This window comes from Protomyctophum bolini, assembly GCF_963924005.1.
Source record: "Protomyctophum bolini genome assembly, chromosome: 5".
Taxonomy (NCBI): domain Eukaryota; kingdom Metazoa; phylum Chordata; class Actinopteri; order Myctophiformes; family Myctophidae; genus Protomyctophum; species Protomyctophum bolini.
Genome location: NC_137866.1, coordinates 19,517,167 through 19,543,060, shown reverse-complemented (window position 1 = coordinate 19,543,060; position 25,894 = coordinate 19,517,167). Strand labels below are relative to the sequence as shown.

The 25,894-nt window shown below is 42.8% G+C and overlaps 1 protein-coding gene across 1 annotated transcript in view; it reads right to left on the bottom strand.

The window, feature by feature from the left end:
* The window catches only part of oprl1 (opiate receptor-like 1), a gene marked incomplete at its 3' end in the record, with an annotated part of 49,585 nt that extends 25,157 nt beyond the window's left edge, over positions 1 to 24,428 (bottom strand). Inside the window, exon 1 of the mRNA XM_080762813.1 lies at positions 24,298 to 24,428. Coding sequence (XP_080618939.1) covers positions 24,298 to 24,422 — 125 coding nt within the window. The 5' untranslated portion in view covers positions 24,423 to 24,428. The remainder of the gene's footprint in view (positions 1 to 24,297) is intronic.
* Between the last annotated feature and the right edge of the window lie 1,466 nt (positions 24,429 to 25,894).

The following is a 25,894-nucleotide window of genomic DNA, read 5'->3' as shown; positions in this document are numbered from 1 at the left end:
ACACACACACACACACACACACACACACACGCTCGCCATTCAGCACGGTTTTTCTCATGGATGTGTGACTTTTTCCACATATCCATTTTCCATTTTTCTCTCTTGTCTCCTTCTATCTCATCTAACAATCTCTTTATCTCTATTAATATATTTTTCTCTCTGTTCATGATATCATAAATGTCTTACTATTTCATTCTCACAGCCCTCTTCTTCTCTCTTCTTTTCTCTCTCTCTCTCTGTCTCTCTCTCTGCTTCCTCCCTCCTCTCTCCCTCCCTCCCTCTCTCCCTCCCTCCCTCCTCTCTCTCTCTCTCTCTCTCCCTCCCTCCTCTCTCCCTCCCTCCCTCTCTCCCTCCCTCCCTCCTCTCTCTCTCTGCTTCCTCCCTCCATCCCTCCTCTCTCCCTCCCTCCCTCTCTCCCTCCCTCCTCTCTCCCTCCCTCCCTCTCTCCCTCCCTCCTCTCTCCCTCCCTCCCTCCCTCCCTCCTCTCTCCCTCCCTCCCCTCTCTCCCTCCCTCCCTCTCTCCCTCCCTCCTCTCTCCCTCCCTCCCTCTCTCCCTCCCTCCTCTCTCCCTCCCTCCCTCCCTCCCTCCTCTCTCCCTCCCTCCCTCTCTCCCTCCCTCCCTCCTCTCTCTCTCTGCTTCCTCCCTCCATCCCTCCTCTCTCCCTCCCTCCCTCTCTCCCTCCCTCCTCTCTCCCTCCCTCCCTCTCTCCCTCCCTCCTCTCTCCCTCCCTCCCTCCCTCCCTCCTCTCTCCCTCCCTCCCTCTCTCCCTCCCTCCCTCCTCTCTCTCTCTGCTTCCTCCCTCCTCTCTCCCTCCCTCCCTCTCTCCCTCCCTCCCTCTCTCCCTCCCTCCCTCCTCTCTCTCTCTCTCCCTCCCTCCACTCTCTCTCTCTCTCTCCCTCCCTCCCTCCCTCCTTTCCTCCCTCTATCTCTCTCTCCCTACCTCCCTCCTCTCTCTCTCTCCCTCCCTCCCTCCCTCCTCTCTCTCTCTCTCTCCCTCTCCCTCCCTCCCTCCCTTCTCCCTCTATCTCTCTCTCTCCCTCCCTCCTTTCGTCTCACTCAGTTAAAGTGGTGATGTATTGGTGATGAAAGGGTCTTTCATCTGCCTAGCAGTGACTCTTACATATTAATAATCACTTTGAATAATTCAAACCCCGCCTGGCCACAGCCCACAGCCAAACTAGAATGAGCTGTCACACATGCCCCAGTGTGTGTGCATGCGTGCGTGCGTGCTTGCGTGTGCATGTGTGTGCGTGTGTGTGCGTGTGTATGTACGTGTGTAAGAGAAATGGTCCTGGATAAAAAGGCTCTTGAGATCACATGTATATTGTCACAGTAGACTGAATATCTTGTAGTTAGTTACTCGAGAGTCTTCAACCGAAATGCTCAATAAAGGTCAGTGAACTCTCAATTCCTGAGTAGAATTAAATTTAGATTTAGACCAATTTTTGGATGATTCAGTGTTTTGTTTTCATTATCTTGGGTTCTAAGGCCTGACTCACATGCACCTTCACAACAGATTGATGTATAGCTGATGCATGAGACTTATTTACTGAAGATCGCAATGCATTTCCAATGGGAGTCACATGGTTTGACACAACATTTTTGTTGTATGAGGAGGAGGGGGGGGGGGCAGTCGAAACACAGCCGAAAGCCGTACAACAAAAACGTTGTGTCAAACCATGTGACTTCCATTGGAAATGCATTGGGAGCTTGCATCAGTAAACAAGTCTCATACATCTGGTATGCATCAATGTTGTATGCTAGATCGAAAGGTGTGAGTGAAGCCTAAGGCTTCACTCACACCTTTCGATCTAGCATACAACATTGATGCATTCTACATGCATGCTAGATGTAAACAAAGGGTAAGTGCCAATGCATTTCCAATGGAAGTCACATGGTTTGACACAACATTTTTGTTGTACGGCTTCCGGCTGTGTTTCGACTGCCCCCCTCCCCCTCATACAACAAAAATGTTGTGTCAAACCATGTGACTCCCATTGGAAATGAATTGCGAGCTTGCATCAGTCAATAAGTCTCATACAACAAGCATACATCAATCTGTTGTGCACGTGTGAGTCAGGCCTAAAAGTGTGATGTTGACTGTTTCACTAGTATCCGGAGAGTGAATGTAATCAGCACTTCTGTTTACTCAAACTCACTCAAATAGCACAGAAACAACAGATAAATATGATCAATCTTTCATGTCCAGGATTTTTTTTCAAATGCATTTATCTCAGATCCTTTTACCAGATTGCGTTCTTTAATGAAAATAAGCTTTATTCACAGCCCATAACTGATCGCGGTTACAAAATGTATGTTTTGGGTGAATTAAAATAAGATTGCGCTGCCCTTTACATAGCCATTGTTTACTTCCGGTTCACCGGAAGAAGGTAGGAATGAGTATACAACAAAGTAGGCGTGTTTTATATGCAGGTCACCAAGCGGTCTTTGCAATGAAGGTCACCGCCAGAGAATTTTCGCCTTCAAAATATGAGTATGCTCTGAAAAGACAGTGTCAGGGGCTTAATAATAATTGATTAATCAATCAATCAATCAATCAATCAATTAATTAATACCTGGCAGGGAATGTGTTACCACATTCACTGCCGTGACATAGATTTGCGTCAAGTCTAATCCAGCGGTTAAGCGCAGATGATGTAAATTTCAGTGGTTTATGATAGATCGTGCTCCTCACCAACGTATGCATAGCTGAGCTAATGTGTTAGGTTTCTGGTCTAGAGGGGTGGGTCATGGCAGAGATTTTCACACACCCTGATTGGATCTCACCGATCTGTCAGTCACCCCTGGCCCCTCCTCTCCCCACCAGTGCAGCGCTATGTTTTACGTCATTTGGAAGGGTTGACTCCCACTTCTACCCCAGAGCGGCCAATGTGTTCCTCCAGGCTTTCATTTTTTGAAAGCCTGGTACCGAGGCTAACATATTATGCATGGTTCTAGGTTGCTAAGCAACAGATACAACAGGAAATTAACCTGCCGTCCGCCTCCACATTATTAGATCCAGAAAAAGAAATCAGATTGTTTTCCCAGATTGCGTTTTTGGTTAAAACAAGCTTTATTCAACGGCCCATAGCCAAAGATTTGTCTGTCTCAACAGCGGAAGATGAACGCAAGCTCAGCTGGGCAACCTAAAAAGCCAACGAAACAAGCTAAGAAACATTGTAACTGCCATGACCAAATCTGCAAAAAGAAACTTTATCAATGATAAAGCTGAAGAAAACAAACACAATCCTCAGGAGTTCTGGAAGCTACTCAACAATAGGCTGCAGTCTGAAAACCAAGGCTTTCCCCCCCAACAACCCTTGTTTGTTGCTGGGGGAAAACCTTAATAAACAAGAGAATCCTATAGTAATGTGAGTGCTGGTATTCTTTTCTATGGACTGTCTCTACCTGAACCGTGCACCAGATATATTGTTTACGCTGAACTACTCAACGGAGTGCTTGCTTCCTTTCCCTCTTTTCAGTATAGGAAATGAAAGCATGTACTGTGTGTCAGTTTTAATTGCATGGAAGTACCAGTTGCTGTGGAAAGGCCTGTCCTACAGTATATACAGTCAATTAGGAGTTTGAGGCAGTCAGAGAGACTGTTGAGGGTGATGAATGTGAAAATAATTGGTCTAATGGTCTTAGCCCTCGTCTCCTATTTCGTCACTTTGTGGACGTAGTTCAGAAGTTACTTTAAGTTGGGCAAATGTTGTATTTCCTAACCTAATATTCATTGGCAATGTAAATTGTGTGCCTTCAAAGCATACATTTTATATAACATTTGCATATCATTACTTGAGTACTATATTTCCACATCGCCATACTGTACTTTTCATCTCTCTCTAAATTAATTTTCAATGAGAGGGAAACATAATCAGAAAAACTATGGAAAATAAGCCTCACCCTTCTTGGCAACAGTCTCCATATCTCCCAGCATGCTTTAACTCTAGCTATTTGTCTCATTATTCATGCACTGTTGGCCTGGTAGGTAAGACCTAAAACATGTAACATGCACGCAACGCACGCAGCGCACACACACACACACACACACACACACACACACACACACACACACACACACACACACACACACACACACACACACACACACACACAGTGTCACTTCATTATACCATTCTCAATTCAATCAGGAAGAGAGAGACTCAACAAGCAGAGTGAGACACTAGAGTGGACACACAGCAGATTACTGTATAATATATATAATATAATATAATATAATATATATAATATATATAATATAATATAATATAATATAATATAATATAATATAATATAATATAATATAATATAATCAGAAAGGAGTAGAGATAATAAAAACAGAGTCGGTCAGGCTGGAGATATAGCAGAATAGGAGATTGGTTCAGGGAGCTATAGTAGATTAAACAAGATTTATTCATACATAACCGTTGCATCTAATATGCACCCTAGTGGGCATGCATGTGTAGCTTGTGGCGTGTGTAAGCATTAAAGTGCATTCATCTGTGTGTGTGTGTGTGTGTGTGTGTGTGTGTGTGTGTGTGTGCGCGAGCGCATGTGCTAACATTTTCTGTACACCAAAAGAAGAAACATGTTTTTAAAAAATCCCCTTTACATCATGACGAGTCTGTGCAAATGCATTTGTGATAGCTCACATTCTAAAGGGTGGATTACCATAAAACTTGCTGGGTCTCCCTGGCTACGAATCTGTGCAAATGCATTTCTGATATCTCACATTCTAAAGTGTGGATTACCATGAAACTTCCTGGGTCTCTCCTGGAGATAAAAGCCTGTTAGATGTCTGCAAAGTGATCACAGCAGCCAAATCTGAACACAGTGAGAAGATCAAGACACAGCTACATTGTGTAGAAATAATGACCCGCATAGTAGGTGGTATAGTGAATTGGTTCCAAAACATTTTAGCTTAAAACCCAAAAGAGAAATGAGACCCAAGCTTGTGTAGCTTTTGGAAATATGGAGATTTTTAATTGATGAAAAGTTGAGACAATCTTTTTTTAAATGTAGGAAACGGGAAAAACAGAGATATTTACTCGGGAGTCACGACCGATAAAAATGGGTCCGCGACCAAAAGATGTGTCCCGACCAACTGTTTGGGAAACGGTGGTTTAGGGCATAGCAGTGGTGGCCATTTTGCGTTGCCATAGACTGAACCCGCCACCATACAGATTTCTGAAAATATTTGTGTATAAATTATTTTAAGCCTGGAATGAAGCCCCTATGCTCCTGATGGATGAATCATGACCATAGAACATTTGACTGTGTCAAAACATAATTTAATTGAAAACAGCAAAACACAGAATCAAATGTGTTATGGTCATGATTCACCAGGAGCCTGGATGACTTGGTTCCGGGCAAAAGATTATTATAATATTATTATTATTACTTGCGCAAGCAGAGCGCGCAAGTACTAGTTTCGCCCGGGACTCGTATGCACCGTCCCAGCCATCCCGCCAATTTTGATGCGTATGCACCGTCCCAGCAAATGATATACATATAGTATATGTATAACTAGCTCTCAATGATGACGTAATAAAGTTGTGGATAAAAGGACCCAATGCCAGAGTGTAATTGGTTTTCGATGGTGACGTAATGACGATATGTTTTAGTGTTGGGAGGATTAAAGGTAATGCTCCTATGTATACATGTATGTAATCTGGCACCACTTCCGTATCAGGCACAATTTGCTGGGACGGTGCATACGCGTCAAAATTGGTGGGACGGCTGGGACGTGCATACGGCGCAAAGTAACCACAGTATACCGCTAATCAACTTACAAATTACATATACATAGAGGCATTTCCTTTAATCCACCAGGCACTGATTGACATATACGTCACCATCCAAAGTCGTCACCCGTACGTATTCATTACAACATTATGTTTCTGAAGTGTATAAAAACAATTGCGCTCTGCTTGCGCACTAGTTGGCCATTAATGGCCTACTAGTGTGCAACAAGCAAGTATGCACTCGACAGAGTGCAGTTCTAGTTATAAATATTTTCTGAAATCTCTAAAATTAATGGGTTTTCTATCTTTTGGCACCACCAAATTATTGGTGTTGACGTAATCAACACTGCACAACACCCCCGCAAGGTGGCTGGGCCAGATGGCATCCGGGGCCAGGTGGGCAGAGAAGAGTGTGCATACGGTATGTAGCACAGCTGGCTGGCGCATTCTGCACAGACATATTGAACCTCTCCCTTTCCCTGTGTGTAATCCCCTCATGGTGCTGAAATGAACAAACAGACATGCTTACATGATTTGCATCCTGTTGCCTCACTCCCATAGTGAGGATATTAAAATGCCCTTGGTGCACTTGTTTTCCACATTCACTGTTTTGATTGATTGATTGAAATATGTATCAGTAACAGTTTGCAGAATTACAGTACAATTCAAGCACAAACTCAATACAAAGACTGTTAACTGTGAGTGGACGACCCAATTAAGCATTACACTTGTTTACAAGAGGGTCCACCATGTTCAATTCATCAAAACATTTAGAGACGTACAAATAGACACTTCTATATAGTCAAAGAACAGAACAGGATTTCATCATAAAGGAGGTAAAAAGGGGGGGGAAAAGAAACGTATACAGTGAGGGGGAAAGGGGGGGTAACATAGGCTACCTATACAGTATGTGTTCATGATCATCAGCAGATCATGGATTGTAATAGTAAATATTTAACACATTTCTAGCATTGTGTACCCCATTCACTGCAAGGTATTCTGTTCACTAGAGTGATTGAATGGTCCTAAATGATAAGTTTGTGGCCTGTGGACCCTCTGCTGAAAAAGGCCATGCCACCAGTTTCAATGAAGTGGCATATCTTTTTATTATTATCCACCAGCATATTGGGTTTCACTACAAACTCAGTGCATTTTCATTAGCAGCGTGCACACATCACTGACTTTGAGGAACATGTAGTGACAAAACAGCTGTCTCTCTCCCGGTGGTGGAAGAAGTGCTCAGTTACTATTTAATAAAAGTCTGCTATTAAAAAATGTTACTTGCGTAAAAGTACGAAAGTATTCTCATTACAATATACGTAACTGAACAGTGTTCAGTCATGTGAAAGAAAGATTAGATTAGATTTCCTGTCTGCTTGAAGGTGTGTTAATAATTAGTGAAATCAGCTGGGGGTGAAAGAAAACCTCATGCAATCGGCATTCGGCACACATGTTCAACTGGCTGCTTTAAAATGCAATTGGCTTGGGTTTAAGAAAAAGCTTCAATGCAAAAAAGAACGAAAAGAGAGAAAAAAAGATCAATGTCCTGGTAATTGCTCAGGGAATCGCACCTATACGGCTTGTACTTCTTGCAAGGATTAAAGAGTACCCGCCACAAACACACACACAGCCTAGACATATAAATGGTGACGAATAAATTGTAGACTAACTGATTATTTTTTCCCTATTCTTGGGAAACTAAATGACTGCATGTAATCTCCCCCTGTGCTATTAGCCAACCTCTGGAGGAAGCCAGAGTGGATAAAACCAATTAAGAGGAACAGGAGAAAGGGGTGAAGACAGAGACACAGAGAGAGAGAGAGAGAGAGAGAGAGAGAGAGAGAGAGAGAGAGAGAGAGAGAGAGAGAGAGAGAGAGAGAGAGAGAGAGAGAGAGAGAGATATATGTTCATATCTACCACCATCTCCTCAGTAGGGAGGGATGCTTTAAATTGAGCCAGTTGCTAGAATATAACATTACAATATGGCCTTTTTTAGGGCAAAGCTGCATGTTGTGGTCTCTCCTCAGACAAAGTTACAACGGTAATATTATGGTCTCTCCATAACAAAGTTACAAAGGTAATTGCTACAGTAGGTCGCTGACTCGCTGTTACTATGAAAATGTGCAGGAAGCCAGCTGTAATGCATGCTTCCGTCACACACTCTGTCACGCTTTCCTGTAACGCTGCTTCCGCCACGCTGCTATTGTACCTGTAATGCTTGCCTGTTACTCTCCATGGTTACTTTTGCCTGAAATGCTGCCCTTTTCCTCCTCACGTGTGCTTTGAAGAGCCTTGGCTTGTAAGTTTTCATGCTTTAGTTGTACTTATGCTGTTGCATTTCTGTATTTTGTGCGAAAGTGCATTGAGAAATGTCCTCAGAAACGGCCTTGTTTCTGTACATTTCGAGAAGTTTATTTGTACGGAGGCATATCCCCCAAAGTGACACGAGCGGAACTTTTTCATATCGCGTCAAATAAGAACTGTGTTCCAAAAAGAAACAAATGGTCGCGGTACGTGGTTTAACTCATATGGATATAAAGAATCAACTGACTGAGAGAAAACGCTAATGTTACTGCTGTCGATATTAAACATTTCCTATAAACAGACACTATCAAATATCACTGACTGACTGTTGTGACGACACAGAGACACCTCCCTGACAATATCACTGAGACAGTTTATTTATTTTTGGACCACAATTTAAAATGAAACTTCTACGGCTCTGGACCAGGGGATGAGCGAGTGACATTTGGTAGAGATTTCACCGTCTGTCTCAGCCCTGCGGTCGCTCCTCGTCTTTAAGGCGTCTTACTGGTTTTATGCACTGTATCTCTTTGAACAAAGTAAAGGCGGTTTCTAATTCAATCAGTCCAACCATGTATTGTAGGCCTACACATTATACGCAGGCAGGCGCGCAGGCACGCACACACACACGCACACAAACATTGGCTAAGGACATCAAGGCAGGAAAACAAAGAAAGTTTGAGCACGTTTTCACAAAAAGGTGTGGGTCTAAGATATTTACAAGCTTTGTCCACACTGGTACAATCAAAGGGTCTCTTAGCTTAATTACAAGCTTGCTATAACAGGATGCACACACAACAGTCTGACATGCGGTCAAACATGCTTGCGGTTAGGGTTAGATTAGGGTTTGAGGTAGGTTGTTGCCGGTCTAATGACTAATTAGTATGTCTAAACTAAAGCCTGTACTCTGCTACAACTGTACAACCAATGTCTACACATAGCCTACCTGAGATAATATATTAGCAGCTGCTGTGCATTCAAGGTGCAGGACATTATTCAAGGTGCGTACTGTATATTCCACGGGTCGTTCAAGGAAGGGCTAAAGTCCAAGAAAAGCTGAATAAAATATAAACCAGGAAAGAAATAACCCTGAGATAAAAAATTAAGTATAAAAAATAAATGTGGCAGAGAGTGCACAGTGCATCATGACTTGCAACAGTTTTACTGGATTTATTCACCATTCATTAAACATGGTCATATGTGGGTTGCATAAAAATAGGTTTCCCAGCTTGAGTGGTTCATACCCAAGTGACACAGACAAGCATAACAACATGCGTGCAGTATACATGATATCATTTTGCAGACGTTATCTGGGTGTGCCACTGCCAAACAATTGCATCAAGAAAACTGCAATGGATGGACACACGCCTTTCTATTATGCTACTGTATAGTTGACCTGGCCCAAGCAACAGTCCTGAAAATTGTACCCGAAGGCGAGGGGAAACATACCACTGCACCATGGGAAATTGCCAATTTGCATGTCTGCGGTGTGTGCCTCTGGCGAATAGTGCCTGCCCCAAAATAGCACCCTCTGAGTTAAATGAACATTCAAGATTTGCAGAGCATTGGACCTTATAGGACCTTCCAGAGGCCGTTTTCCTCTCCTCTGCTCACTTCCCTTTTTGTTTGCTCTCTCATTTCCTTGCGGTCACTTCCTCTCTTATGCCTCCTGTTTGTTCAGATTAATTCTCGTTCCTTCAATCTCCCTCCGTCTCTCTTCCTATCCACCTCCTCTGTCCTCATCACATCTGGAGGTTCCCTGAGTTTTTATGTCTCCCTTTTTTCTGGTCCATGGACTGTTATTATACAGACCCCCCAGCTGCAGATCGAGAGTGTGATTACAGACCGGGGCCTATCCATGGAGCACGACTGTGGATTGACACTTTAATAAATACATAATTTCATTTAATTTAATTAAAACATGAGGCCGATTCTATGCAAAATTCTACATTTGTGATTCTCAAACCATTTCGTACCAAGGATCCCCAAATTCATTGTATTTGGCCACAGACCGAACCCCCCCCCCACCTGAAATGGACCTGTATGGGTCCATTTGTTTCCATTTGTACACTCTCAGAGTTACAGCCACATAAGGGTCCATTTCGTTCCTAGCTATCCATCATTCATCTGGTAGTGGCGTTGGTCAATTATCTAAAGTCCAGCAAAGAGGCTGTAGGCAGAGGTTCAATGGAACCTATCACTGACAAGTGAATACAAGGGAAAATTCTCTTCATGATATGAATATGAATTAACATGAATAAAGCATGATACAAGCCTGATATGCGAAAATCAATCAAGACCTGTCGAAGCGCAGGTCAGCACTCAGATGTCTTTCCTGGAGAGCTCTGACATGTCTCTACTTTTTCAGACACTATAGAAATCTCTGCCTGCTTGTGACTGTGCACACTCTTTTAAGTAATGGTTGATGCTCCAAAGGTACACCAAAGGTCTACTTTTTGACCATCAAACCCCCTCAAGGACCCCTGGGGGTCCCCGGACCCCACTTTGAGAACCAATGCACTAATAGCTAGAACCGGGGGGGACATGTTAGTCCGACGTCCCGTTAGTCCGACTACGTGGCAAGGTTAAGACTCACCCCGTGGCTTCCGCGTGCCGTTGTGTTAGGGTTTGGGGATATAATAGGCTTATACTGTCGGCTTTATGGATGACAGATTATTGGGACCTCGGACTAACGCTACGCATCCCTAGAACCAGTACTTTTTGACAGCAGGTTTAATAATAGCAGAAGCCTAGATTTCTAATGTGAATGAAAATGGCATGTTCGAAGTTCATCAGTAAAAGAAAGGTGGACGCTGAAAAAGAGGCACGTATAGCTCTGGTGAAGAGGCAGCGTGGCCACATTTGAACTGAAGCCAAACAAAAAAGGGAATTGACAGGTAAAATCATGCACCCCACTATCTGATTCCACAGCAACCAGTAGAACTGAAATAGGCCTACTGGCAGTGCATTTATCTGTGACGTACATGAGCCCACTGACTGACACCACTGATAATTCTCAGTTCAAGGTACTTCTTTAGAAAATGCAGCAGCATAATTCAAAAACAAAAAAAAGCCGAGTCTGTCCGTCACTCCCCGACCCGCGGACGCCGAGGTCACTATTGACATTTATGTAATTTGTTCTGGTTTTCCAATCACTATGTTTTGTTTCCGGTAGGCTACTGCTGCACTGCACCTTTTCTCTCCTCTAGTGCTCTGTTCTATCAAATACCAGAACGCTCGCCTCAAAACAGTGGCCTCGGGCGTACATCTGGCGTAACTAGCCCGATATTCTTAAACGTAACCTCAGTATAAACTATATGCCCAAACGGTTAAACCTGACCTTATTCCTAACCTTAACCTCTTCTCATCCCATAACTGCAATGGGTTACCATGACATGAAAATGGTAAATGTCACGTCTCATCTCCCCCCTCCCCTACATACACACACTTTCATCAGAAAACATAAACGGCGGCCTGGGCCGTGGCTCAGCGGTCTAGGCACCTTGGCCGGTAGCCCAGTCTGGCAGTGTGCCGCGGGTTTCGACTCCCGATCCTGATGTGATCCTTTACTGCATGTCACTCCCCGATCTCTCTCCCCCATTTCCTGTCAGCCTACTGTCTGTCCCTCTATTCAAATAAATAAATAAATAAAGGCGAAAGCAAAAAAAAAACATGACCATTTAAGATAAAGACACTGCTAAATGGTAGCTTATATCTCCCATGGCCAAACTCTGTCATTTCCTCAGGTTGTTGATACATTTACAGAAGCAAACATTTAATGAAAATGCAGTTGCAACTGGAAATCCCACCCATTTTTCCCAGTAGGATTTCGAAATGCTAGTAGTAAGTCTTTGGAGATGCTATAGCCTTTCCCATGTAAACAGCAATATTGTAGTTATACCTAGTAAATCATTGGTGTGGTCCCACTATGTATTTGTACCTCCTCTGCCATACCTATAAACGTGGCTGGCCGGATTCAAATGCACCCTTGTGAATTCAAATACCAAACCCTTCTCATAAAGAGAGCCAGCCCAGATATAAATCACCATCATATAAATCGCCCCATATTTCTCTGCTCCTTCCATCTGACATTTATCCATCCATTCATCCATCACACAGACCATATCGGGTGGAATTGAACAACCTGCTTCCAACACTCTGCTTCACATGCATGCAGTTACCACACAAGCACTGCTGGGAGCTGGCTAGTAATGCAATATATTTTACTGTTTGGCCATTGGGAACTGCCCAATATAACCATGGTCTTCTATTGTTGGCTGGAACTGCCCAATACAACCATGATGATGTTATACTGTTGGCCACTGCCAGGAAAATCACAGTCTACTATCAGCACAAAGCCTTTAACTAGCCTACTTACCCTACCCCAAACCAGTTTAAATGGAAATGTTAATCAAGCATACCCCAATCCAAATCGGCATCCCATTTCAATCATAGTGCTTTGACATTTATGCTAACGGTGCACCATTGTAAATCAACCCCAAGCCATTTAAATAAAACTCTACCACTTATAGTGTATATCAGTGGTACTGCATGTACTTTCATTTATATCAACCCCATTTCCATATTTCAAATTTCAGTGGCCCTATAATAAAATCAAACTCTCTCCCATCACTATAATGAAACTTGGTTCACTCTTCAAAACAGACACAATTGATTCTTTTTTTGTGGGCCAAATCCAGCCTGGCAATCAAGTTGGACCAACATGCGGAAGAGTTCTACGAGGAATCTCAGGAACGCAATGTGTTGACAGCTGGGCGTGACGTATATTAGCAGCGACATTGCCTTAGTAGTTTCAAGGCTTTTGTGGCCACATTAATTCAATTTTCTCCAGAAACTGGCTGTATCAAATATGAATGGACATCATTAACGGCGCACAGCCACTCCCCTGATAGAAAGGCCGGGTTGGTCGGTTTATTTTTCAAACACAGTTCTTATATGAAGCGACCTAAAATCGCCTTATGGAGATTTCACTGCAAATAAAAAAATACATGAACCTGTGTATTGGCACCCTCTACTGAAAGTGACGTCAGACTTCGGTGCTCTATGCTTTTCTAATGGGAGTCGCATGGTTTGACCAAACATTTTTGTTTGATGAGGGGGGAGGGGCAGAACACCACCAGCAATCAGCAATCAAACACAAATGTTTGATCAAAACATGTGACTCCCATTAGAAAAGCATAGAGCACCGAAGTCTGACCCATTGGAAAAGCATTGTGGTGGCCCAAAAAAACGACCAAACATTTCCTTGATTGGTGTTTGATACGTGTGAATGAGGCCCCAGAGTTAATTAGTTCTGATAATGTTACAGCCATTTATCTCCTCTCTTCTCTGCTGTGTCTTCTCCCCTCTCTTCCTGTTTGCTGTATCATTTCCTCTATCACTTCCCCTTTTATGCCTCTTGTTTGTTCACGATTATTTCTGTCTCTTTCCATTTATTTTCTTCTGTCTTCACTTCATGTATGCCTTTCCTTTCTTTCAACTTATTTGTCTTTGTCTTTGTGTTGTCTTCCTCAATCTTTTTTATTCCGCCCCACTGATTCATTGCCATCCTCCTCTCTTTGTCTTCCTCTCCTTAATATCTCTATCAGTCTACTCTTTTCTTTGTTTCATGCATCATCACCCCATCCTGCTCTCTAACCTCTTCTGTCAATCCCCATCACTCCTCACACTTCCATTCCCTCTCTCTGACTCACTTCCACTCCAACTCTTTCCTTCCGGCACTATCAATTTTATTTAAAGGACCACTTCACCACTTTTCAACCTATCTTCATATAATAAGGCCCTCACTAATAATCATGATAAAACTGTCCTCCAGTGACATCATCATTAGGCAGATTTCTTTTAAACAAGATTTTTTTACAAAAATGTTTAGATTTTCATTATTGTGAGAATGATGGCTTCCATTTTTGCATTGCAACTTTTCAGGACTGGAAAGCCTGCAGTTTCTATTAGCTCGATTCCCCATCGATTATGTCACTGGAGGACGGTTTCTGAACTGCCCACAGCCCTCCTATGAGAAACAGACCTAGTACAAAGAAAATGCGCTATTTATTAATGATTATTAGTGAGGACCGATTATATGAAGATGGGTTGAAAAGTAGTGGTGTACTACTTTCAGTTGAATTAGGCTGAGGCGTGCACATGAGGTGGTTGAGTTGACTCTGTATAGTCCTCTGCCCACCACTCATCCGTCAATACAGTACTCAATATTTCTTTCAATTTTTTAACCACTGTTGTCTTCTAGATTGCACCTTATACAGTATGTCTTTCCTCCAGTCCTTTATTCTAGCTCTTTATTTCTCTGTATTCATCTGTTTCTTTCTCACTCCGCTCAGCCCCTCCCTCTCTTTCCTCCTATCCCTGCTTTGTCCACACCTGCTTACAGTTTTTCCACGATTGTTAATGTTAACACACAAAAAGCAAAACTTTGGCACAATTTGCACAACCTTCACTTCATGCACCAATTTGGTACTACACACTCCCTTATCTTCATTAGACTGACTTTCCTTCTTTACTCTCTGATGTCAGTTACACATCACCTTGCTGTCCAAACACTACACACAATCTTCATTGATGCACACACTTATCACGAGTTAAAATCTCAAAGCATCAACCTACAACACACAAATATTAAAGGACCACTTCACCACTTTTCAACCTATCTTCATATAATAGGGCTGTGGGCAGTTCAGAAACGGTCTTCCAGTGACATCATCGATGGGGAATACAAGCTAATAGAAACTGCAGGCTTTCTAGTCCTGAAAAGTTGCAATGCGAAAATCGTGTTTAAAAAAATATCTGCCTAATGATGATGTCACTGGAAGACGGATTCTAAACTGCCCACAGCCGTCCTATGAGACACAGACTGAGTAGAAAAAAATCGTGCAATTTTTTCGTGATTTTTAGTGAGGACTTATTATATGAAGACAGGTTGAAAAGTGGTGAAGTGGTCCTTTAACATCTCTAAACATTCAGGTCTGGTGAGCAATTAGCTGGGACAATATTGTGAGCTTCCACTGGGCTGCTCAAGTGCGTGAGTGTTTCCAGGACCACATTCTCCTCTCCTTCTTTTCAGCTTGGAGGTATATGAAGGAAACACTGCTCCAGGCCATGGAGGCTCGTAGCGACGATAGTGTTGAGGCCTGTCAGGGCTTCATGATGAGTTCCATTTGATTATGTTTTCATTTTTGCACTTCATTGTTGGTAGTACAAAATTGGTAGTGTGCAGCAAATGCTTAGTTGTGTACACACTAGGGGTGGGACGCTATGGGTGCCTCACGATACGATATACATCGCGATATTAGGTCCTCGATGACGATAATATCACGATATTCGATATATTGCGATATTTGCGATATATTGTACTGTATGACATTTCATCAACGATATATCACGATATCTGCAACTACAAAATAATGCTGGGAAAATGAACACAAGTTCCATTTTGTGAACAGTTAGAGATTCGATGGCAAAGAGTTGTCTTGCAAAAGAAACGTGTGTTAACAATCGTGGAAAACTGTTAAATGCATCTGTTCTCCTCCCCATATGCTCTCCTCTCTGGTGGAGAAAGTGGTTCAAATTTAACATGGCTGAACCCTGTAAAAAGCAGACGGGACAAAGTCCTTAGTGGATCTGGTTGGTTTCAAGCTGCGAGGGAGGAGATGAAAGCAGCTGCATGTCGAGTGGAGTCTGACAGAAACATTATGCTGATGAATATTAATATGTCTGGCCTTCGTCAGCCTCAATCATCTGTGGTGCTCCTAAAGTTCTAATCTATGCAGTAAAATCATTAGTGTTCATTTCACTCTGCACTATCAGGCACTATATTTGGATTCAAACTCAGCAATTTGATTGGCATAAACTCTGCATCGGATGACACCTTTCCAATTAGTTTTATTATTTTAAACAAACCTCCATCTTCTCTATCAAATCAAAAGATCAATCGATGGATCTCAAATTAAAATCAACAGAGACTCCCTCATTTAAATCAACAGTGCTGCCCACTAACATTGGACTCTTTCCTTACATTAGAATAATTTTTATCAAACGTCCATCTCAAAGTAACAATATCTCAACCAAATAAGTCAACCATGTAATAAATCTAAACAATCACCATGGTTGTCCACATTTAAAATCTATCTTTCCAATTCTGGCCCTTTGTTCACCCCATGAAAACAGTGCATGTGTGCGTGTGTGTGTGTGTGCATGCACGCGCGTGTCTGGTGGGAGGCTGAGAGGCAAATTACTCTTGACGTTTAATTGGCCTGGCTCGCTGCCAGATACTCATTAAGACTATGATTGCTCAACACACCATTAACCTTGACAACACTATCAATTTGATTGATTGATTGATTGATTTGCAAAAAAAGTACAGTTATAAAATAATCCTTAAAGGGATAACACTTGTTGTTCCATTGTGGAAACATGTATTAAATTCAATTCAGGAAGACATACTATACATACTATACATATACAAGAATCATCACTACTACGTAGGTGCCGTACAAGTAGATTTACAGAAAAACAGTGGGGGGTGATTTATTTTGTCAAGCTAGAAGAATTGTCGAGGCTCCAGTTGCAAATTGATACTGTAGTGATGTGAAGTGGACATGTCTATGTGTATGTGTTAGGTATGCGTGCATGCTTGCGTGTGTGGAAATTGTTGTTGCAGTTGAACCAACTTGTCCTGCATAAGAACTGTAGTCTGTTAGCAGTTCTGAGGTCAGTTTTGGCTGGTGTCAACAAGCTGGACCATCATCTCATGACGCTATTCATCTTCTCTTCCTTGCCAAGTCTGTATGTGTCTCTTTGGTATCACTCCCTTGCCCTCTCTCTCTCTCTCTTTCTTGTTTCATCCTATCCGGTGTTGACCTTCTCATCTCTCTCTTGATGTTTGTCTTTTATCGCAACCCTAACCCTCTCATCATGTCGTCTCCTATCACAACCCCACTCTCATCATGTCTCCTCCCTTTCTCTGTCTCTCAACCTCCATCTCTCTCCAGGACATCAATAATGTGGCAGCTGCATTGATTGAGTCTCCAGAAGCAGTCTACTACAGCTCAATCTGCAGCTCTATTTCTCTCTCTCTCTCGATGCGCACGCACGGACGGACGGACGGACGGACGGACGGACAATTCAAACGAATGACAGAAGACAAAATAGGGTGAAAATAATATGGTGAAAGGAATAATAAATTGAAAGAAAGAGAAAGACAGAAACATGTTGAACCATGTTAAACTATAATGAAAATCACACCCGTGTGAAGTGAGTGGTGCAACTCTGTGTGGGGGTCACCGGGGACACACATAGCTGTCTATAGGAGTGGTTGTCTGTGTGTGTGTGTGTGTGTGTGTGTGTGTGTGTGTGTGTGTGTGTGTGTGTGTGTGTGTGTGTGTGTGAGACTGCGCGTGCACGCAAGACTGCATGTATACCCTCGTGACAAAAGTCTTGGATATAATAATAATAATCACACACATGCATGCGTAATTGCTGTTTTATTTAATTCTGTGCTTGGCTTTTTAATGAAGCAGCTCTACCTTGTGGGAAATCTACCAACATTAAGCAATATACTGGAGATATTACAGTGTGTAATGAGGAGTGAACATTAGAGTGAGGAGTGAACATTAGAGGAGCTAAGGAGTGAATATCAGTGGAGGAATGTCAGATGAGCTGATGAGTTAATATCAGGAGGAATAGTTAGTATCAGAGGAGGTCTCTGTAGTCTCCTAAATCATGTTTTGGGGTGAGCGTTCGGCACAACTGCCAATCAAAGTGACTGTACTGGCCACAGTATTTTCCGGCACTCGGCAAAAGACACGTCTGTTTAGCAGACCTTGTCCTTTAAGAAGTGAATAGGTGTATCAGAGGAGGTTAGGTTTGAATTTCACAGAAGTTCATGTCAGACAAGGTAAGGAGTGCATATGAGATTAGTTCTCAGTATCAGAAAAGGCTAGGAGTTACAACCCGCTTATCTGCCTAACGGGTCAATTCGCTTTAAATGCATACCCGGTACTATCTTTCTCACAGCACATGGGTGCATAATGTTAGTCCGACGTCCCTGGAGTGTCGCAGTCCCTCCCCCTTTCAGAACAAAGTTGCCCAGGAAATGAATCGCAATGCATTTGTCCCATAGGCATTTCGTGCTTTATTTATTTAAAGACCTTTTAAGCGTCATACGAAGCCAACTGTTGTCGTGACAAATCATGACAACACACACAATATTTTGGACCAAACAAATAATTGCAAAGAAGAAAAACAACAAAAAAAGGGTTGTAACCTGCCATTTTTTTCTACTTTCTAATTCTTTGTTTGGCCCGAAATATTGTGTGTGTTGTCATGATTTGTCACGACAAGAGTTGGCTTCGTACGACGCTTAAAAGGTCTTTAAATAAATAAAGCATGAAATGCTTATGGGACAAATGCATTGCGATTCATTTCCTGGGCCACTTGTTGTTCTGAAAGGGGGAGGGACTGCGACGCTCTATAGTCTGACATTACTAACCCTACCCCACTCCTAACCCTATAACCATAACGGCACGCGGAAGCCACGGTGGCCACGTACAGTATGCCAGACTAACGGGATGTCAGACTAATGCATGCCCCCCACAGCACATTGCGTTGTGAGCTGCTATTTGACACACACACACACACACACACACACACACACACACACACACACACACACACACACACACACACACACACACACACACACACACACACACACACACACACACACACACACACACACACACACACACACGTTTATTATTTTACACACATGCAATGCCATGTCAATACGGAAGTGACCTAGTTCATTTCGTTCACCAAAAATAACTGGTATATTTGAGCCATTCGTTCATGATTGACACATTGTGTTGGGATTCCGTTTTATAAATACCTCCAGAGGAGGTGGGCGTAAACCATGTAAAGTTTTATACACAGCACATCCCTGTTTAAAGAGCTTCCAGTTATCGAATATATTTTTAGGATGCTGCAGTGATTGATTTTTCATTAAATACCTTTATTGTTCTCTTATATAACGTAATATAACCCTAATTAGTTTTAAATATTGCAAGTTAAAAGTTGACAGCGTTGGAGACCTTCTTGATGTGATTTCTTAATAGTCAGGATTGAGTCTGAGGACGACTCCGAGGTACTTGAATTACGTGTTACCATTTCAAGTTCCTCCCCCCAGAAAGTAAAGAAACACAGCTGTAGAACCGGGATTCCTATCCAATACACCCTTTGTCCTCTACATTAAACAATGACAGAGATTAAGTTTAGGGTTGGCATCAAGGGTGGAGAGACCTCAGCTTTCCTGGAATTGTGCAACAGATGTTGCTTCCATAATGTTGACTTTTGTCCAAACTTTCACTGTGAATGGAACATACAAATTGTTCATTTGTCAGAGGAGACAATGATGTTGGCATGTCTTTGCATGGACACATTTTCAGGACACACTGGCTATAGCAGCTGAACACACACACACACACACACACACACACACACACACACACACACACACACACACACACACACACACACACACACACACACACACTGAACATTTAGGGATATAACCTTTCTGTTTTACGGTACTCTGTGTAATCTCTAGACTTAATTTAATTGTGTTGGTAATGAACCTTTGTTGTGGACCTTCGGTTAATGTGATTTGGCTTGGGTCTGGAGAATGTGCGTGCTGCTGGACTCTGAACAGTGACCCAAGGTTGTTCATATTTACAGTAAGTTCACATTCAGTCATGATTCAATAAAATGATGTTCTTATGATAGTGGACATGTTCAAAAACAGAATGCAAAGGCATGCTGTCCTTCACACACACACACACACACACACACACACACACACACACGCGCGCGCACACACACTCGCGCACACACACACACACACACGCACACACACACACACACACACACACACTTGCACGCACACAAAAACAGGTTTGGGGACCCCTGCGTCATCTTCGAAAACATTCTCCACTAGCATATAAATCTGCATTTACTAGATTCAACATTACATTTCCTGTCCAAATTGCTCAACAACAATGACAAACTATGAGAACCAAGACTTTTTGTAGTTTTTGTAGTACAACAAAAACAATTGCTTTTCTCCAAATTAGTTTCTGTGACAACCAACTGATTTCAGCTGTTATGAAATACACACAGGACAGAATCCTCTGTATTTCCAGTTGTCCTCAGTGAACAACCGCCACAAGTGCCCAGTGCCCACTCACAACCTAATTACAGTAATTACTTATACCTTTGCAGCACTTTCATCTCAGTGTCCCACACTTGTACTGTTATTCTTATTCATGCTTGGGGTTCTTATAAATGCATGCACGCGTGTGCATGCATGTGTGTGTGTGTGTGTGTGTGTGTGTGTGTGTGTGTGTGTGTGTGTGTGTGTGCAGGCGTGGATTGCGTGCGTGCGTGCGTGTGTGTGTGTGCGCGTGTGTGCGTGTGTGTGTGTGGCCTGGCCGGGTCTATAGCATCAGAGTCTGGTAATGAGTCCATTCAGCAGAACAGAAACTCTTCAGTCTAATGAGAGACAGCTCGTGTCTGCTGCCAAATGTAGACCACAGCAGATGGCCTCCACTGACCCACAAACAAACAAACACACACACACACACACACACACACACACACACACACACACACACACACACACAGACACACACACAAAAACACAAGTTGCAGAGAATAAGCATTGTTTGTATACATATGTATTTCATATTTACATGCCGATTTAAGCTCTGACATTTATGTGAATCATACCCTGGCATTTTAGGAGTATGTGACTGCATGTGGTATTAACACATTTCACACACCAAAGGTTTAACTGAGGTTTTTATCTTCTGCTGAAGAACACCTCCTGCCGGGGGTGCTATCTCCCAGTCAGAATGGGTATATACTGAACACGCCAACGCGCTGGTGGGAACTAGGTCTTCCAACAAAGTATTCCTTCAAATATGAATACATTCACCGCCATTGACATAGATTGACGCCATGTCTAATCCAGAGGTTTACGTCAAAATTTTAGTATTGGGGATAAAAAAGTGAGAAGGCAAATTGTGACTGCCCGCTGTGATTGGCTGGAAATGTGCCATTGGCTGAGCATCGCATAACGAGTGTGCCACAGTTGATGACAGTAATCTCCAGCAAAGAAGAGAGTACATATTTGGGCTGTATTCTTGACAACAAGAATACAATAAATCTGAGTAAATCAAAGAACAAGATTCCTGGGCAGAATGTCATGTCCAAAGGTCCTCTCAAAACTCTTGCGGGAGCTCTAATTCACTATGACTATGCTTCCTGGTTTTCCAGCATCCCTATGTCCCAAAACAAACTTTTGCGAATTTGCCTACTTCTTGGCCTGGGGCCCATGACTCACCCATTTTTCTAGTAAATACTAATAATGCAAGTCAGGGTCGACGTTGCGGATGCATGCCCCACCCGTTAATTAAATACCTATTGTTGTCAAGAGTAGCTGTTTTATTGTCAGAGTGCCCAGTGCGATACCACGTTACCGACTACTAACGACTTTACTTTTGTGATGAAAAAAGCCTACTTTCCCTAGTGGACGCACTCTGGGCCCCCCCACCACACACAACATGCACTTTTTGCCCAGATTATTTTTTTTCACTAGAAGAAAAATACTTTTAGTAACTCCACTGCGCCTTCTACAGGCAAGATTTTGCCTTCCGGTGAAAAGAAATCTGTGAAAAAATGTGGTGGTGGGCTTCCACTAGAAAAAGTAGGCTCTTTTATACTTATTAGTATATCGGCTGAATGCTTCTATGTGCGGTGCTTTTATAGGCTGATATCATAGCCCTGACGTCATGCTATCAGCTGTTTCCGTGACAACAGTATTGGTGAGGAGTAAAATGTTTTTCGTTTAAGTTTAGCAAAAGTTGAGAGGCGCTGTACTGCATGTCATGCGAGGGCAATGAATTAGCCCTTCGCTAAGTCCCAGCCCGTTCTTGGCCAATATCATGTTAGCGACGGTTACTATAAGTAAGGTCCCCTGTACCATGTCGATCTGTTCCTGTACTGTATTGTGTTTTTGTATGGACGTAGTGTTGGGTGCTTGCACATATGCACACATGGCATCAACGCATGGTGTTGTGTGCAGGCACACTACACTTTGTCCTTCTTTTATCTGTATTGTATTGTGTTTTTGTATGGACGTAGTGTTGGGTGCTTGCACATATGCACACATGGCATCAACGCATGGTGTTGTGTGCAGGCACACTGCACTTTGTTCTTCTTTTTTTATCATTTATTCATTTTTTAAGAGCCTGCCCAGGGACTACAGATGAAATTCCAAAAGTTGGAAAATGAAATGCATTGGGGCAAGATGTAAACAACCCCTTTGTTTACATTTAGCATTTAGCATCCAACAATGTTGTATGCTAGATCGACTGGCGTGTGTGCATACATGCATGCGTGCGCGCGTGCGTATGTGTGTGTGTGAGAGAGAGGGAGAGATAATGAGTGATGTTTTGTGTACATTTTTTGGCAGTATGGTATTTGCTTTTGTGCAAATGAAGAATTGCCGTTAATTGAGAGAAAGAGACAGACACACAGACAGAGAGAGATAGATGCACCATTCTCTTATTCTGTTTTTCCTTGCTTGTAATGTTTGTTCTGATTCTGAGAGAGAGAGAGAGATAGAGATATGTCACCATTCTCTCTTTCTCTTCGTCTTTTCCAGGACCTGTCTGCACTGCCACCTGGGGGGGGGAGAGTTGTCGTCGTTGCCAGTGGTAACAGAGACATCTGGTGTGAAGGTGAACAGGACAGAGATGATTTACATTCAACACACCTCCTTCGTCCCTCCGTCCCTCCCATCTCTGTCTTTCTTCATCATTTGCTCTCTCACTACTGTATCTCCCATCTGCTCTCTCTCTCTCCCATCTATCTGTTACACAGATGTATTTCTATACTCAACTTTAGGTCTCTCTCTCTCTCTCCCTCTCTCTCTCTCTCTCTCTTCTCTCCATATGTTTGTCTCTCCCTCTCTGCATTTACATTCTGTTCAGATGTATACTTGCTCATATCCACAGTGACGTATGAGTGAGGGGGAGTAGAGGAGGTGTGTGTGTGTGTGTGTGTGTGTGTGTGTGTGTGTGTGTGTGTGTGTGTGTGTGTGTGTGTGTGTGTGTGTGTGTGTGTTTGGGGAGGGGGCGCTCAAGGACACATTCACAGGACACATGATGGACACTCTTAACTGCTGTGGAGATTGAACCTTTGACCTTTCATTTAGGTACACCTCTCTCTCTCTCTCTCTCTCTCAGTGTGAACCATGCTTGTAGCTGACTAAAACACCTTTTCCACTGGAATACCAATACATTGTTGCGTTACAAACATACAGTATATAAATTGCTGGCATAGGCAGTGGACAGTCATTCTGAACACTGTCTTATACAGTACATCCCCCAACACTGAGCACTGCTACATCACTGAACAAAGCTACATTCCCATAACACTATTGAAGAACACTGCTACTTCATAGTACACACAGCGATACATTCCTGAACATTATGTACCACTATACTGAACACTACATTTCCTGAATGCCCAGAAATAATCACAATGTATTGGTCACCCCCCAATAAGCCAGAGAAAAGATCCCCCAGACTGCAGGAAATGCCATGCCCTGCATGGTTCACTGCAGGCTCAATCATCCATGACTAATAAAGATACCATTTATACTTTATAGGACTGTGGTTCCCATTTTGTCCAAACTAATACATCCTTGGGGACCCATTTTCCATTACAGGTCCCTCCTCCCGCCCCCGCCCCCCGTGCTCCCCGAACTGCAATCATCTTTTCATCTTTTATATGTAAGTGGAAGTCATGCTCAGACCCCATGCAGGGAGAGAGTGGCATCTGTTGTTGAGTGGGACGTGGCAGTCCATGAAAGAAGTCCAAAGAAACCACACACAAGTACACTTGGAATATTTTAACCAACTCTTGCATCTCTTTTCTGGGCATATTAAATAATACCGGTAAGTGAACATTCTGCAAAATTAGACGAACATTCCTTGATGAAAGCAGAAAGTACACAATGCATACAGTGTCTCTGCCACGACACGTGTGCATGTGTGTGTGTGTGTGTGTGTGTGTGTGTGTGTGCCCCACAGCCATTCATCAGTAACTCAATCACACTCAAAGCCCTCACTCCATCCAACACGCACTGACCTGATGATGACATACATGACCAGACAGTTTCCGACGAGGCCGACCACACAGACGATCATGTAGACGACCACGATGGTGAGCTTCACCCCCGTGGGAAGGAAGGCGCCGTCTGTGTCGTTGAACATGCCGCCCCCGCTCATGTTAAGATCGGACAGGAAGAGGCCATCGCCGTAGTTGCCGTACAGGGGATACAAGGTGGCCAGGTCCCCCGGTAGGGCAGGGTCAGCATCAGGGTACTCCATGGTAACAGGTCGAAGGGCCTGGAGACCAGAGGCACAAGGTTCAATGTCTAAAATACAGATGTTTGACACACATCCTCATCCTGTTTCATGTTTTATATTGATTCAGTTTGAGATCGGGCTATAATACCGTCTATTAGTGTATCCGTGACCAACCGCTTCCGATAAACCTGGAAGTGGTTGGTCTGTCGATAAAAAGGCTCGCCCTCATTGATTTGAACGGTGCACTCTAACAAAAAAGGCAGAACAATGAACATGCATTGCACATATATTTGGTGTACATGTTTCAGCATATATGCTCTGCTATACAGTACATAAATAATACTTAACATAATGCACAAACAAAGGCATTCAGGATGGGAACCCCTTTGATGTTTTACCCCTTCAGGACGGGAACCCCTTTTAGGGCTTCTTGTTGTACAGTATATAGCGAGCAATATAAAAAAAAAGTATTTGAATAAGAATGTGAACATTTTCAGAAAACTTCAGATCAGTATTTAGAAGGCGTTTTTAGAATCGACCTTAGTCCTAAATCCGGTAAATCCATTTAAAAATAAATAATATCTTTAATTTTACCATACGTTATCCATACTTACTAGGCCTATAGAGAAAACATACTTTTTCTGGGTTGTTAGTCTTACTGTATTTGATTGCAATGCTACATAGCTCCGATTACAAATTTCTGTATTCTAATAGGCCAATATATTTAATTGTACAATTTTGCAAACAAACAAACAAACAAATAAATAGTTAGATAAAGTGAGGAAAGGATGAGAGATTAAAACAAAAGAAGGATAGACATTAATTTACTCTTATTGCACGAAACATCTTGAGTCAGTTGGTTTACCTGGGAAGCCAAGAATAGAGGCTGTGGTGCATTGTTTTGATTTGGAGTGTGCTTATTTGCATATTGTGCAACCACATGAGACCCGAACAAAAGATGTCACTCGAGACCCATTTGAGTCTTTCTTAAATTTTTATCCCACGATTTTTTAACCCATTTTTCACCCCTGTGTCAATTATCTAATGTGATCCTGGGCTCTACACACCCTCCGCCAACCTAGTCCCCATGGGGGACATGGGGAGAGCAACAGACTTGAACTCATACCCAAGTTTCTCCTTTACACCTGACAGAGGGGGAGTTTCTCCTTTACACCTGACAGAGGGGGAGTTTCTCCTTTACACCTGACAGAGGGGGAGTTTCTCCTTTACACCTGACAGAGGGGGAGTTTCTCCTTTACACCTGACAGAGGGGGAGTTTCTCCTTTACACCTGACAGAGGGGGAGTTTCCCTGGTTGGACGTACAGTAGCGTGTGGAAGGAACACGTTATTCCAACCAGTTCCTTTCCCCTCCATC